The 17133-nt window shown below is 30.7% G+C and overlaps 1 protein-coding gene across 4 annotated transcripts in view; it reads right to left on the reverse strand.

Moving 5' to 3' along the window:
* The window catches only part of LOC108753905 (TBC1 domain family member 4), a 25957-nt gene that overhangs the window by 3010 nt on the left and 5814 nt on the right, over positions 1-17133 (reverse strand). Inside the window, exons 1-12 of one of the 4 annotated variants that reach the window (XM_018495881.1) lie at positions 14137-14583; positions 13372-13587; positions 4251-4403; positions 3860-4048; positions 3304-3609; positions 1998-2196; positions 1770-1886; positions 1480-1705; positions 1063-1380; positions 689-975; positions 438-599; positions 35-351 (exon numbers count right to left, since the gene is read on the reverse strand). In XM_018495881.1, the coding sequence (XP_018351383.1) occupies positions 35-351; positions 438-599; positions 689-975; positions 1063-1380; positions 1480-1705; positions 1770-1886; positions 1998-2196; positions 3304-3609; positions 3860-4048; positions 4251-4403; positions 13372-13488 (2391 nt within the window). In that variant the 5' untranslated portion in view covers positions 13489-13587; positions 14137-14583. Of the gene's footprint in view, positions 1-34; positions 352-437; positions 600-688; positions 976-1062; positions 1381-1479; positions 1706-1769; positions 1887-1997; positions 2197-3303; positions 3610-3859; positions 4049-4250; positions 4404-13371; positions 13588-14118; positions 14584-17133 lie in introns of those variants that run through there. The other 3 variants (XM_018495880.1, XM_018495883.1, XM_018495882.1) reach the window with 3 other exon arrangements.

Here is a 17133-nt window from a genome sequence, read left to right on the forward strand (position 1 = left end):
ATATATAATACAAAAAACTTAAAAATGCACTCACATGTAAAAGAAGTACTCCAGCGACAAAACTGAGGCCTTGACAATAACCAACTTCATGATCTAGCAAGGAGTAGGCTTTCAATAAATTAAAGAGTGCTAATTGACCAGGTCCCAAGGGTGAACTAAAATATGGATGACTCGGAAAAGTTCTTCCCAAATCAATAAGGATAGCATGTTGTTGAGATGTGAGTTGTTTCAGAAGAAGTTCATACGGTGTGTTATAATTTGGAAACTCTTGAGTATCTATAGGTGGTTGTTTCAAGCAGAATTGCTCGGCTAGAAACTGCCATACCTCACCTCTTTTTCCTTTTGGTACACCTGTCAAAAATTTATGTATGGCAAAAGATTAAAAAATTTGTAACATTTTAGAAATATTGCTGAGATATATTTTTATTTCTCATTACCTTGCTTAATAGCATGTAAAAGCATTTGATTATCACATTTAGTAGAGACTCGCGATTCTTTGCTAACAAGAAGATCCCAAACTTCCATTACTTCACGCGCGCAACTACTAAGCTCGTCGTATTCGAGTTTAATCCTTTTTACTGTTGCCTCCTCTTGACGTTCTATCATTTTATTTAAAAAAATAGATAACATAAATATTCCATTACATATCAGAGGATTAAAATATATTTTTAGATATGGGAGTTGTTACCTCTAAGCTTTGCGTTTTCTTTTTCCATCCTTATAAGTATTAGTTGTTGATTAATCGCTTTCTTCCACAAATCTTGCAATTCTTGTTTCGATCTACGTTTAATGGGCGTCAAATTTTCCAAATTTTTGAGGATATTGATTTTTTCAATTTCTGTAGCGTTATGATCTTTATTCGGCGTCACAACTCTGTTTAGTATCGTTTGTCGCCACGAACTATTGGCTTGAATTGTGCTATTCCCGTCGGTCTCCGTAGGGGATGTTTTAGGTGAGTTACCAACTTTTAAAAAGCTGTGAGAATAAAATAAACTCATAAAATACACAATATAATTTAAAAAATGTCCACAAATTTTGGAAATATAACAAAATTGTACTAACATATCCATCATAGAACTCTTTGATCCGTTATTTACAATTTGTTGTTCAGGTGAAACACGCAATGATCTTGGTCTACTAGATTCCGGCGAAATGTCCAATATAGATGATTGTCGCGAATTATCTGGACTCTGACTACCATACTTTTGTATCCCCGTACTCAGATTATTCGTGTCTCTCAGTTGGGGGCCCAGGCCGAAATCATCACGCGAACCTTTTCTTTTCATGAGATTATCAAAACTATTTGTAAGAGAGCGTTTTGCTTTCATAAATATCGTACTACCGACACCTACGCTTAGATATTGATTAAGAAATTCACTCCTGCAATGTAAAAGCATTGTGTCAAAATGTTTCATTTGTAAACTATATTTTGATACTAACAGAAGATTGTGTTTACATATACAGTTTATAGTGCATTACCTATTTTCAGCCGTATCATGTACATGTCTAGCTTGTTTTGACTCGCAATGAGCACGCAATAGTCGCATTAAGAATTGATTTTGTTCTCGCAGACTTGAGGAGCTTACTCCAATGTTACTCGCAGCCTCGGCGCCCTTATACTTGCTCACAACGATTTCCTGCTCATCCTCCGGTAATAATTCCATACGGGAAAAGATAATACTTTGAACTCTTCTGTCATTTTGCCCTAAAAATGTGTGTAATATTTTATATAAAATTACATCATTTCTATAATATATAATTTAAATTACCTTCAATTTCTTGGCATAATTTATTATACCAATACATAGGACAGTGTTCGCAAGAAAATACAGGATATCTCTCCTTTCTTGCAACGTCGCAAGTCGTAAGAAAAGCTTGACTAATTGCTGTGAAAAAAAAAAAAAAACAGAAATTAGCATAACTAATAATAATTCTAATAAGAAGAATAATAGTGCACGAGTCTTACTCATAGATACTTGTAAATTAAAAAATCTTGCCTGCAACAAGGTCATCGGCGACTGATCCGGATTGGCATTTGAAGACATACCCGATGAAATATTCCGATTCTTTGCAAATGAATCCAAAGTGCTCCGGGTTTTTTATGCCTTGTGCGCAACTGGCTACGTCTTTTAATTGTTTGTGCAGAAGAATCTGTTTTCTGTCAGGGCTGATCAATCTCAGATCAAATCGTCCTACCTAAAAAATATAACATTTATGTATAAAAAAATAAGTCTAAAGTTGAATCATTCTTTCTTCTTTTTTTGTTATTATATAAATATAATTTTTTTGTTACATCTCTTTTTATACATTTTAAAATCTCATACGCTTAATTATTATAATTAGTAGATATACAGAATGTGTCCCGTAAATTTTGACCAATCGCTTTTATGTACAATAGATAGAGCGAACTAAACTGAGTCAAAAAATCCTCTACTGTTTTGCTAAATTTTCGCAATAATTACAACAAGATATTAATTACTAAAATTGCCAAATATTGGTCTTGAATAGTTTTTTACTCAAATACTGTCAACTTTACAGAAAAACTACAAGATACAAAAATCATTTATTTTCTTCTCATAAAGTTCTGAGGAATTTTTCAGAATTGTTTAATATCATATTTTCTCATGTTAGTAAAAATAAGAAAATGCAATACTAAAAAATTAATAAGAAATTCTTAAAACAAAATTCTTTTAGAGTTTTATGAGAAGAAAATAAATGATTTTTGTCTCTTGCAGTTTTTCTGTAAAGTTGATAGTATTTGAGTAAAAAAATTATTCAAGACTAATATTTGACAATTTTTAGTAATTAATATCGTATTAACTATTGCGAAAATTGCAAAATGGTAGAGGACTTTTCGATTCACAAGAGATACACCAGGTGACGGGGTCGGCGATTTTTATGCGCTTTTTATAGACTGTTCTTGAGAGAAAAAAAAACGATATGTGTCCGCCGGCCGTTTCAGCCATTAGCCCATAGTTTCGAAGAAATCGATTTGTTAAATAATTATTGTAATAATTTAAAAAACGTACTGTATAAATGAAAATATCAGTATCTTTATAAATTTCATTTTAATTTAATGTTATTAGTTTTAATTACTTTTTGATTGTAATGAAATTTCATGGAATTACAATATTAGTATTATAGATAATTAAACACTCATTTATGGAATATTTATTATTATCATCGTTATCGTCGTCATTGCTATTCACATGAACGCATAAATAAGATTGTAATGAAAACTGTTACTGTTTTCTAATAAAATTAGAAATTAGAATAAAAAGACATTTTTCTTATATTCCATACCTGAAAAACCATAGTACGATTGTGATCATCGTTTCCTTTAATAGTAGAATCTCTTCTGCCGCTTAAAACACTGCCAGTAGATGCCGCGCGATTTCGCATAATTTCAGGTACAGTGATATTAGAAGTAGCGGAAGATTCGGTTCGATTCTCATCACAACCATCGTTTTCTGCGGGGTTGGTGGTTGTTCTTGGAAAAGTCTCCACGGAGCTACTTAAGACTGGCGGTATTCCAAGCGGATTCACGCTTGGAATTATACTATTTCCCGACACGTTCTCAATACTGCCTGATTCACTGGCGGTTGATTCCTAAAAATATAATGATAAATTTCCTTTTTTACTAGTGTGAAAATCATTTATCTGTTCGTAGTAACTATATAATCATAAAAATAAGTAGAAGAAATATTTTTCACGACATTATCCATCATAAAAAGAGAGATTAGTAATGCCAAAATTTAAATTTTTTTTATTGTTATAACATAGATAATTCCTAATTCAGTGTACCACAAATGGTCTAAAACAGGAGGGTATTTGATAGCTGAGAAAGTTTAATTCTTACCGTACTGTTTCTCCTATTAATGGAAGACATCAAAGCTTGACGTTTCAATCGCTGACAATCTGACAGAAGATTACTCGTTGAAGATCTTGATTTTTCAAGTCCATGAACGCGAAACTTTATCAAGGCGTCATCAATGAATGATTCTGGTACTTTTGGGCTCGATACTTTGATTTTGCCAATATAGAATACCTAAAATCCGAATGCAAAAAAAATGTGGAGACATTATTCTCAAGTCTTAGACGATTAAAAAATAAGTAACGATCGATAATAGCAAAGTCTTCTTTTTAATTCATTATTCATTGTCTTACCGATGTTCTACAATATATAATGAAATAGATTCTTCTCGAGTAGTTAAACTATTGTAAGGAAAAATATAAAAAAAGATAATTACTTCAAAGAATTGGGAAGAACTCGGAGATATATCGGCACCTATAGAAACTAAGCTAGCCGCGTTGCTCTGCGACCGCTGTGGCAAGTCCTTATCTCTCTCCATTCGTTGGGCTGCCGAATGTTCCTTCATGTCTTTCAAGGACTCTTTACAAATCTGCACATAAAACATTACGGCATTACAATTACATAACTAGTTGTATTGACGTGACGAACTATTATCAGAACATATATTGTTAAAGAAGAAAAAATACTTATAAAAAGAGAAATAAAACAAACGATTGACTTTGTTTCAAATGAGACTAATTAGTGACAAATTATGTTTCTTTTTTAAATAATACGTAGAATATGAAAGATAATAATTACTGCTAAGTTTTATAATTGAACATCTTTTCAAATTTATTCACTTCCTACGTTATATTCCTACTGTATTGATAGAAGTATGATTTCGGGTAATAAAAAGTTCGTTTATTATTTTAGTGTTTATTATTTTAATTACAAAAAATCCTTAGTTAAATTAATATTTTAAAATTATATTTCGCTATGATAAAATGCTAATTCATAAAAATTATTTGTAATATAATTTTCTTCATGTAAGAATATTCGCGAAAAGAATCTGATTTAGAAATAATTCAAGATACAAAATATTACGACGGGGCTGACCATTGATATATTAAACGGATTTCGCAAGGAAACGTGCATTAAACGTGGCCGATGGCCGTGGACAGAAATAACTTATTTCAGCAGCACTCGTGGACTGCATGGCTCTCATCCTCCGTCTTTGTTTCGAAAGAGTTCTCTCTCTCTCTCTCTCTCTTTCTAATTTCTTCCCACGTTCCACATCTGCTGCTCATCGTCTTTGTGACTTCGGACTTCGTCCGAAAAGATGCTTTAATTTAGCTCTATACATATATATAGTATATATATATATATATATATGCACAGATATGTATGCGGAATGCATAATAATAACAAAGATTCGGCGCATCGAAAGAAAATTATAATGAATTGTAAAAAAGAGAAAGAAGAGAAAAGAAGAGACGTAATAAAAATAAAAGTAAATTGAGATTTCGGAAGATCTAATTTAGATATTGTAGAAATATATAAAAATTACGATTAAAATGTGAGAATTGTTCAGAGGAGAAAAATTAATTAAAAGCATAAGTATTATAATATATAAAAGAAAATTAATATCGCAGAATTAAAAAAATTCTCTTTATGCGTTCAGTGCGTATAGTAAATAATTAAATGTATTTTGCTCCTTTTCATTTTGCAACAATTGTTTTCATAACTGCTTATTTAAGAAATCTTGGATTATTTTTTTCAATATGTATCACTTGATTTCGGAAAGTCCGTTTGATTCTTTTCGTACTTGATGTCATTATTCATATTTATGACGTGGGATTGAGAGCGACATAATTTTCCTAATGAGTCTTTACGGCTAAGAGGCATGCAGATAAAAATTATAGAGAACAAGAAAATAGAGGATATATTATACTTATTATGACAATAACGAAAACGCTTTGTATAATAATAATTGCAATTTCCGACGACGTGAAGTATTCGCATAACAATGATTCTTTTGTAAAAAATGATTATTCAAAAATATCTTGATTATATCATGAATATTTGACCAAATACTGGAAAAACTCGCCTGTTTAGTGATATAGAAGAAGATACTTAGTTAATAGAGGGGCTTCCAGTATCCAATTAAGGCACAAGCTTTATTACGTCCCTTCCTGTGTTCCCGCAAAGTTGTGCAGCATTATTGGCATTCGATACAAGCGTATCACGATCCTTCGTAGAATTTATTTATCAATTTCTCATTATATTCGACATCGCAAGTACATCATTAGAAATTTTCCGTTAAATAACATAAAATAATTAATCCATCAAGAAAAAAGCAAAAATAAAAATAGATACAAAAATGTATAAGTTTTATGATATAATCTCTACAAGCATTTTAGCAATGTTCGGATATTATATTATATATATTATTATACATTATTTACTGGAATAATGTTTTACAATCTATAATAAATACATTTTATAAAAAATTAAAACTAAAATTATATGATTTTAATTTTAGAAAGATAAAGGTCTTTAGATTTCCTTATCAAAAGCGTACATATTTTTCTTAATAAGAACAATTCGCCGGACAATGAAAATAGACGTTCGAACTATTCTACAGATGTTATTTTCTTCTGGCACTTGGCACTTTGCGTGTGCATGGAGGCTCATACGACTTTGTCTCTCGTACTCAATTGATCGAATTAATTTTGTTGGCGTACGTCATCAGATGATACACGAATCGATGCCATGAACGTGCGATTAGATTCACGTGCGAGAGCAAACTTAATGCGTGCGTGAAGCCGAGTTTCAATTGAGACGATATAATCGGCCGTTCGTTGATGGATATATTTTTACTCAAGGATGAGCGTAATGTAAATTGCGCAAAATTGTAAAAGATCATATGCTTTGATTCTGTTTAATGTTCTTGAAGATTACCAAACAAGTTTTTAATTTGTTATATAGTATTGTAGTAATCCGGCGTTATTAAGATGAAATATGATAAATCAGATATTATAAACTTAACGTTATTTTAACTGTTCTGCCATTAATAAAAAATTCTTAAAATTCTTAAAAACCTTAAGATAATTTTATTAATATAATTTGAGTCCAAGAACCAAACTTAAAATATTCTAAAAATGTCATTACAATTTAAGCTCTTAGATTAGTTGATATTGAATAAATTCGATTTTTTCTACTGTTAGTAATTGTGTTAAAAATTTTCTCTCTAACAATAAGAATTGACAAATTTATGTTAAACATACACAAATCTTAATATTAATAAAGTTGCTAGTAATGAAAAAAGATATTTTTTCATTTTTGTTAGAATATAATTAATATAACTTTTTCACGCATAATAGAAAGAAGATTAGTCTTATTTGCGTTTTATAATACATGAAAAGTTACGAGGCGTGTCAAGGTTGTGTATAAAAACAGTTAGAAAGGATACGAGTGCAATAAATTAAACGATATTAAGCTAATATAAAGAAGGTAACTTGGAACAGTATGTGTATGTTCCGACTGCATCATATTTGTAGACATCATTAACATGTATATACATGTGTTTAAACACACACGCACAGTCAAGTAAAAACAATTATGTAAACTGTTAAGGTCGAATCGGTATCGATTTCCCTTTTTGCTAGATTTCGATTTAACATAAATTCCCGAGTATATTATACAAATGTGACTTCACATATAAAATTGCATAGAGCAGCAACAGGAAAAAAAGTATCTGTCGAAACGTGTAACTATACTATATGCTTTAAAAACGTTACACGATCCGTATTTTATTGTTGCGAACTACTTATTGTTAACTGCGACGAGCAATGCTCTGCATCTGAAGAGTTTTACATTGACAGTAATTATGTGTAGCAAAAGGGCTGAAATGCGAGAAGCTAATTTATTCCTCGTGAATCTCCCTCGGCACATGTCGGGATCAAAGAAAGAATCATTATTGTCTTTCTTTCTCCCACGAACAACCTCGAGGACTGCACAATACTTCATTAACAGTCGCGCTGAAAGCACGATGATTATGTAAATGCATACATGAGAAAAATAATAACGTATTAATTACTAATAATTAGCGATAATGGGATAACTGTGTCATTTTTGATCGAAATTCGTCAAGCTATTATTAAAATGGGATTCCTGAAAATATAATTTTATGTTGTGTTGATTGAGCAACAATTATTATATATATTATAGTAATTATTGGAAATGTTATAACTCATCGTCTTGGTCAAAAAGTTTTGATTATTAACTCTTTGCATTTCATAACTTTAATATTTTGTTTTACTAGCTCCAAATAAAAACAAAAAGATTCTGGAATATAAATTTTAAATACTTTTTTTTTAGAAATAAGTAAAAAGAATATATTGGATATTTTATAATTATTAATATATTTAAAAAATAATTTTAGTTTAAATTTTAATAATGTAGAATAACTTGAAGAATTTGCTCAGACGAAATCTAGATTTCCTTTCACATTAAATTTAAATTTGTTAAATATTGACACAATAACGAGAATACTGATATATTAGGTTGAGTAAAAAGTCATCGCGTATTTTTTAGCTCAAAGTTGTATATACAATATCTTCGTCAATAATGAATGAAATTCAAATTTAAAAAAAGGGTTTTAAAGCTTGAAATCTCTACTTTTAAAAGCTTATCACATTTTTTAAGTTTATATGAGTTTGATAATTTTTACATACCAAAAACTACGAGCTGAAAAAGACGAAAAATTTTCTTCTCACTTTGTGGATTTGTAACGTGTCCAAAACGAATTTGAGAAAATTTTCGATTACCTATCGTGAAAGCTTGATACTTTCCCTACAAAATCGTTTTTTTTAAATATTCCTACGACTTTTGATTACTGAGTTATCGCGGATTAAATAAAAGAATTATTTTGACTTTAATTGCTCATAACTCCATTAAAAATTGTCGTATCGTATAATTTAAAAAAGAGATTTTTAAAGCTGAAACTTTACTCTATCAAGATATATTTATATTGTTGGTAAGAAAGTAATTGCGGTTTTTACTGATAGACGTCTTTTAAAAAAACGCGATGACTTTTTACTACACCTAATACATGATATAAAATGCTAAATCATACAATAAGCAAAAAGATTTTTAATAAAAAATACAAAAAAGCATATAAAAATTTTATCTTTCGTCTAGCTTGATCGATCGTGGTATTGGTGTTGGTAGAATGAAATATATCGAGACCAGCTTGACGTTATGTGTGAAGGCTCAACTGTTAAAGTCACAACTGCATTCTTTTAACTGTTTCTTGGAATAATAATTAGTAAAGATACCAGATGATGTTTGAGATGTTGGATATACTCGAGTATTAGCAATATTAAATAGAACATCTTGAGTTTTATGAGAGTAAATAATAATTCATGTATAATTATATGCAGATAATTTGTCCTAATCCGTTCACGAATGGCTGAACCTTTACCTGATTTGGTAAAGTTTATTCAAGCATAACGATATAATACTTTATAACAGCTTCACGCAATAAAATCTAATCGTACTTAATATTCGACAAATTTGATGTAAATAATTCATATTTGATATGAATTTGCTTTTTTTATGTAAATTAATTTTTAAAAAAGTCCGTTTAAAAAAGTCCGTTATATATATGTATACATAATTATACAAGACAAAATAATTAATTCACGTGTATTTCTAAATTGTATAACTTATAACTGTTACAATTAAGAAAAAATATATATCTATAACTATTCATCTATAAAATTTTAGTTTCATCTATTAAAAACAGTATAATTTGTACATAATTACAACTGGACTTAATATGACTGGATTTGAAATTTTTTTTCAAATTAATTCTGCATAAATCAATATTAATATTACATGAAGCTAATTTTTGCTGTAAGGAGTGGAGCAATAAATATTCGAATAGACTTCGGAAACTAATATTATCGGCATGATAATTTATTGAGATGCGAAACGGTGCGATATATATATATAAATACGCAGAGAAAATAATTCTACTAGTATTTTTCTTGATACACAGATATAAATAATGAAATTTCTTGTGTATTTTTCTGTGTAATTTATGCCAACGATTTATATCGCATGTGACTGGCAGTGTGATGGCAGCGAAGTATAAGCGATCTCAGAAAAACCTGCTGACTACCATCGTCCACCGTCATCTGCATACGTAGTAAATATGAGGTTGATGAAATAAGAAAAAAAGATATTAGCTTATAGTGTAGTGTTTCTCAATGTTTTTTAGATTCATAATCATCTTTCACTCTTATATTCTATTTTTCTTCTATCGTTTTCTATTTTCCTTCATCACCTTTCCCACCTCTATCTTCTTTTCACGAAAAAAAATCAATATCGATTGTAGTTGGTGAAAGATTGATGACCTTATTAAAAATTGTGTGTGTTCTATTTAAAACTCCTGATCGGATATTTAGATTGATGGCGTCAGAGAAAAAGCATAATGAAAATTCTTATAAAATTTCTTTTAAAAAATAACATTTTTTTTTATAAAATAATATATTTGCAATTGATAGAATAGAGTTTTATAAAATATAAAAACTCTCCTTTTGTTGTACAATTTTATATTTCAGAATAGAATAAAATCAGATTTATCTTAAAATTCAACAGCTATTATGTAGTTCGTTTCGTTTTTAATTAATAAAAAAAATATACGGATATAAATATACAGTTTATTGAATTATCGGAATATAGGAGAGTTTTCGATATACTTTACAAATCTATTTGATTGCAATGTTGTTTTATTAAAAAAATATTTGCATTTTAATGTAGCTTTTTGCATAAGTTTTTTTTATGTATTTTTCTTACTTTTGACGTCACAATCCAAGACGGTCGCATTAAATAGTCACGAGTTTTGCTACATTTTTTATTCGTATTAATGGAAAGGCATTTTTGGAAGGCCATATAAAGAATTATATTCCCGATAAGTAAATACTTCGACCAATCAATTATCGGATCATTTTATAGTCAGACCGTCGTACGTAATTATTACCGTGTTCTCGAGTGGCATGCGAAAATCGCCACTTAAAATTCTCATCACGAATACGATTACATGGATGGTGCAGCTTTAGTTGCTTTCAATAATTGATACATGCAAAGTTAATATGGATTCTTGGGCTAAGGGAGTAATAATTATCGAATGTAGCGGTCATTGATATGAGTATCTGCTCATTATATATCGTAAAAGCACAATAAAGGCTTTATATTACAATTATGTTCCATGAATCACGTTAAGTAGATTCATTGCCAAGTTACAGCAGCTTTTGCAGAACTCATGTAAGTACAGGTGTGGTTCATATGCCACACGCTTGCGTATGTGAATTCGTTGCCAATTTTCGTATTTTCGTGATTACGTGTCTACGTAAAATTATCTTCAGTGTTACTGGAACTTTGGCCAGAGTTAGTGGGACTTCGACCCAGACTTTGGCTAGACCTTCCGGGAATCCCGTCTATGAATAAAATGAAAATTGAGACACGGAGGGAAAACTTGACAATTTTTCAATGTACAATTCCTCTGCTTAATCTTGTAACGCAGGAGACGCACGAGGAATCGGTAATTCGGACAGGAATGTCGACGATAGAAGCATTTGTGTTTCTTACGAGGGAATCGGAACACGGTCAGTCAACGGTTGGCTGGCAGCTGCTGACTTGAGATTTTGCTTGTCCGGCGAAGTAAATTTAGATCGTTCTACGCTCGGTTTCGCGAAAATACGCCTTTCCGCTAGCGGAAGGAAGGAAAAAAGGGACAAGGCATAGTGATTTAGAAACGAGAGAACGTAATTGTAGAGTAGGTTTTTGAATAAGATTGTAAAGATCTGAATATTGCCGTACATTACTAAAGCAGATTTGATAAAGGATGTCAAGGTTTGGCTGTTTTTCAAAATGAAAAAGTTTCGAGGTGTACAGATTATATATTATATTAAAGAGTTACTTAAGTGGAGTTAAATGATACATCGCTTGAGGAAACATCAGGAACATGGAAGAAATCGTTACCAACAACAATAAATTTAAAAATTGTTAAATAAGATATGACGATATCGCGAGAATTAAGCGACAAAAATTTAACTGTATTGCGAGGACTCAAATACATATAACTTGATAAACACATTCGTTATTCGAAGCTAGAATTCAAAACCAAACGATTATTTTATATCAGTCTTCGTTGCTCAAAAATATCCTCCAAGTTATACATGTAAGTGTTGTAAGACTCGTAACAATACAGTTCTTATTGTTTAAGTTCCCGGAATGTCTTGATGTCTTATTTAACAATTTTTTATCAATAAAGTCGTGACAACATTAGATTTATTGACTTTTATCATGATTTCTCCCATATTTCTGATATTTCCCTAAGATAAACAGTATATATAGCAGAGTATATATAGCAGATAACAGTATATATACCACTCGATTCTACTTAAGTAGCCCTTTAACATAATATACAATTTAAATATCTCGGAGATTTTTCATATTCGCCGAAAAATAGCTAAAATTTTATATCCTTTCTTTTGCGAATATTTAGATGGAAGTTTTACGAACTTACAACTATTAAAATAAAGGAAAAAAAATATAGTAAGTATATTTTAATTTGTAAAATATTATCTGCGCAATTTTTTAATTTTTAATTTTCTGTGTTTGATGGACAAGAGAGATGCAGAAAATAATATAAATTGAGAAGAAGCGGATGAGTTTTCAATGGCACCTAAAAATAGTGATTATCGATTTTTGGTAAAGATAGATCGATGAAGTGTACGATAATGATCACTGGCAGATTTCCTGATAAGACATCTAGGTGATGCATAATGAAGAACATTAATAACGCGGTCATTTGTCATGACGGCGTGTATCGAAGCAACACTTCCACTTAATCGCATCGGGTTAGCTCTAATTAACCCTTTGTCGCGCGTGTCGTCAGCAATTATGGTGAAATTCCTTGGTATCCTAGACGAAGGATATAAGTAAACAAAATTTTCCACTAAACAGTTCATCTATATTTATGCAATGTTTATCCAATTTAAAAACGATCACAAAAATTCCGATAGTGTAAAAGATATCATTTTGAGATTAATACGCATTTAAATGACAGTAATACAGAAGATTTCTGGTAATAGAAAAGATTCCAAAATTTAGCACGTTTTGTTAACTAATATCATTAAAAATATTAACTTAGTTTTTCGAAAACATCTGATTTTATGACAAAAAAGACAAAGACAAAAAAATGCCGAAGCTGTTTACTTCATCTATAAGTAGCTTCAGAGATGCGACAGTAGGAAATTACGTAAATGACTTTAGCGGTCATGAACAATTGAATGATTTGCTGAAGTATGCAGTTTCACTAAAACTTTCAATGCGAAGTGAACAAATACGCTACATATCATTACCAATCACAGGTGCGCTTACGTAATTACGAAATTTACGTAACTCAGAAATACCGAGGATAGTATCAAATGTGATTTCAATGCTAGCGTTGAAAAAAGAAAAAAAATGGTCGCGATTGTGTCACTCGATAAACAAAGTACACGTACTTGTGCATTCGGCAAAAGATGATCATCCGCTGCCCTGACCAAGGGCTCCTTAGCGACCTTATTGCCGTCGCTGTAAGATCTGTAGGGACTGGAGGCTGATATTGGTACCGTTATCATCTTGACTTCTGATCCTTCGCGCAATAAACTTTTAGCGTTAGTCTACCGGTCTCATGCAGAATAAATTTGCACACCTTATTACACTCGGTTGCCTGATACCTGTTTGTTCAAAATAACACGATCTTCAGCTTGTCGTCGAAACGTCATTGACCGAGATCAGAAACAAATCTTTTTCTTTTTTTTTTTTAATTAACAACTTTTCCTGTTTTAAGTTTAAGATTACGATTGTGATTACGTTAAATATTTTTATTGAAAATTTTTTGTCATGAGCTCAATGTCAATTGCTTCTGATGGTTAAGAACATTTTTCTAAAAGCAAAGTAGTGTAACGAGAAATATTGTAAAGAATACGCGAGTGAAAACGCTCTTGAACATAATCGATTAGTGAAAATATATAAATTTATAGCCATAAAAGCAATCAATAGAACTAGTCGAAAACTTTTATAATTTTATCCAAGTTATCGACTTTTTTTGTTGCGTGACAGAATAGAAGCAATTTAAACGCAAAGTAACGGTGACCTATCCTTGAAATTACTTTTAATTTGTAAATATTTAATTATAAGCAAATTGTAATAACGCTAATCCCGATAACAAGACTCTTATCATTAAAATTTATCCGAGTTAAACTTACGATAAATATCTCAATTACATCACTGTTTTATTTTTCCAACGTCACCGCGTTAAATTCTGCATGAATTTGTTCGTGATTTGAGAGGTAATCTTGTTTTTTCCGTGGCACTTGCAAAACGTGTTTTCGTAGTTCACGTTGCGTCGCTCGTCGTCTTCGCTGACGGCCGAGCAAACATAGACTGACGTATTGGAGCACGGCGACGCCACGGGACGAATGAACCACTCGACTGGTGGTTGCGCGCTGTCAGGTAAATGTAATGCACAGTCCCTGTTTAGCACGTCCAATATTCCTCAAATGTGAAAACAGTGGCGCAGTTACTACTCGGCATTAGAAGGGGTCGGCAATCATGATTTTCGGAGCGGATTACTTGCCTTCCAGCCGAGATATTTCCGCACGACTAATTCTATTTTAACCTTCAGAGCGAGTCCTAATTATTCCTTGAGCGAGGTTCAAGTATTTCGCCCTTAATTATGTCTAAAGGATTTAATATGAATTAAAGAACTTTTATTATTTGAAGGAATTGAATTTTTTTAGACGGTCCAAAAATATAGTTTGCTGATCATAATCACGTAAATTCTTTAAAAAAATGTCTGGTTGAAAATGGACGAAGTAGAAGATTTTGATTATATCAATTAGAGTTCCGGTTATTACAACTAGAATTACATAGATTTAAAATTTAAGAAAATTTTCATCGTTCATTTTCAATCGGAAAATTCCAATTTATCTAGTTAGATATTTTACGTCTTATAAGTTAACAGAACAAAGTAAGCAGAATCAATTCAAATTAACATTTTTATTTGTTGCTCATTTGTTGCTAAAAAGTTGCCAAAGAAAAAAATTTTTTGCTTTGCCAGGTTTTTTTTTAATGATATTCTGCTAAAGGAAGATTAAAGTTAGCGTTATATATTATAACAAAGTCGATCTTCAAAATAACGTAGGAATTTATTGCTAATTTGTTGCTGTCGACATATCCTAGTTTTGAATCCATATTACTTACGAAATAAGTGTAAATAACAATGAAAAACCTCAATGTGCTGGCAGAACAAGAGTGAGATTTTTATACCTATTAATCGGATTAATAATTGTGAAAATCTTTCAGTATGCAGGAAATATTAATTTTAAAGAGGAACAAATTTTTTACTAATACTTTACTCTTGTTCCGTCAGCACGCTGAGGTTTTTCTAATTGTTATTTATACTTATTTTGCAAACAACAAATTCGTAACTTTTATATTTCTCGACAAATTTTTTTCTTTGACAACTTTTTAGCAGTTAATTAGAATTGATTCTGCTCACTTTGTTTCGTTAACTTATTAGTAGATATTTTTTTCAATATACTGATTCACGTGAGAGAGGATGCTTGAAAAATCGAAAGAGTGTTAATTTGCAAAATACTATTCTATAAAAACAATAAAGAACGAAAAGGATGATGCATGCGGTCCGAAAATAAATTTTAAAGATTTACGCTAAAATTTTAAATTAAAAAATTTTATAATTTAAATAAAATTATAATACGGATTAAAATAACAAATAAAGAAGATGATTTCGGTCTTCTTGCGGGTGAGATTAATTTTTTGTATTTATATATACAGTCTAAATACGTGCCTGTTTTGACACGATAGATATCTATGTATTATCATACGTTCTTGCATTTATGCAGTAACAGCACTCATCGCAATTTACATATTCGTATATTATCACGTGTGTATATGATGTGTCTTTCGTAAACGGAGATGAAGAAGCGAGACGATAAAGCGCGTTTGGTGTCAGCGATGCATAATCAGTTTGTTTCACCAAGCGACTGCGGTTGTATAAAGAATGGAGCGATTTCTGTTGAGAATGAAATAAGAATACCAATGCGTCTGTGCCAGTGAACCATGAAAGGTTCTTTCGTTTCTTTTTCTTGTAATTGCGTAAGCACTTCTATATGATACGTTACTGTTACACTCGTGAAGGACGTATTGAGCGTCATTTTTAATCGTTTATGCAGCTGTTGAAAAGTGCAATGGATAAATAAAAAAAACATTGTATTTTTGTTTATGTTAGTCACCGTTTAGTACAGGACGCAGCTGATCACGAGATAAAAAGCAATAGAATCATCAGAAGATTAACGTTAATAGCTTAATAGAACACGTGGATATAAATTGAATGCTGGAAAATCCCAGCAGTGCGATTGCGCGCTTGATCACATGCGTCATCCGCAAAAACCGATGTAGAAAACATTGATAATAATACATGAGAAAGGATATCTACACGTGTAACATCAGTATATCGAATTAGTACATCGACCAGGAATCGATCAATATTATACTCATTGACTAGTGATATCATGTAGAACTATGTAAATGCTATAATAATAACACTATATTATTGATCCCAGAATGCTACTTTCACATTACTTTAAATCGATCTATTAAAGAGGTAGTTACACAACATCTATTACTATCTTGCTGACATTAAAAAAATAAAACTTGAAAGAATAGAATATAATCACCAATATTATGCTTTACTATTTCTTGATATTAATTGTTATATCATAATTAATAAAAATATTTTTTTAATTATCTAATATTACAAATACAATAAATAAATATGTACTCGTATATATATATTAGGTTGAGTAAAAAGTCATCGCGTATTTTTTAGCTCAAAGTTGTATATACAATATCTTCGTCAATAATGAATGAAATTCAAATTTAAAAAAAGGGTTTTAAAGCTTGAAATCTCCACTTTTAAAAGCTTATCACATTTTTTAAGTTTATATGAGTTTGATAATTTTTACATACCAAAAACTACGAGCTGAAAAAGACGAAAAATTTTCTTCTCACTTTGTGAATTTGTAACGTGTCCAAAACGAATTTGAGAAAATTTTCGATTACCTATCGTGAAAGCTTGATACTTTCCCTGCAAAATCGTTTTTTTTAAATATTCCTACGACTTTTGATTACTCTGAGTTATCGCGGATTAAAAATAAAAGAATTACTTTGACTTTAATTGCTCATAACTCCATTAAAAT

Source organism: Trachymyrmex septentrionalis, unplaced genomic scaffold, assembly GCF_001594115.1.
Source record: "Trachymyrmex septentrionalis isolate Tsep2-gDNA-1 unplaced genomic scaffold, Tsep1.0 scaffold73, whole genome shotgun sequence".
NCBI classification, from domain to species: domain Eukaryota; kingdom Metazoa; phylum Arthropoda; class Insecta; order Hymenoptera; family Formicidae; genus Trachymyrmex; species Trachymyrmex septentrionalis.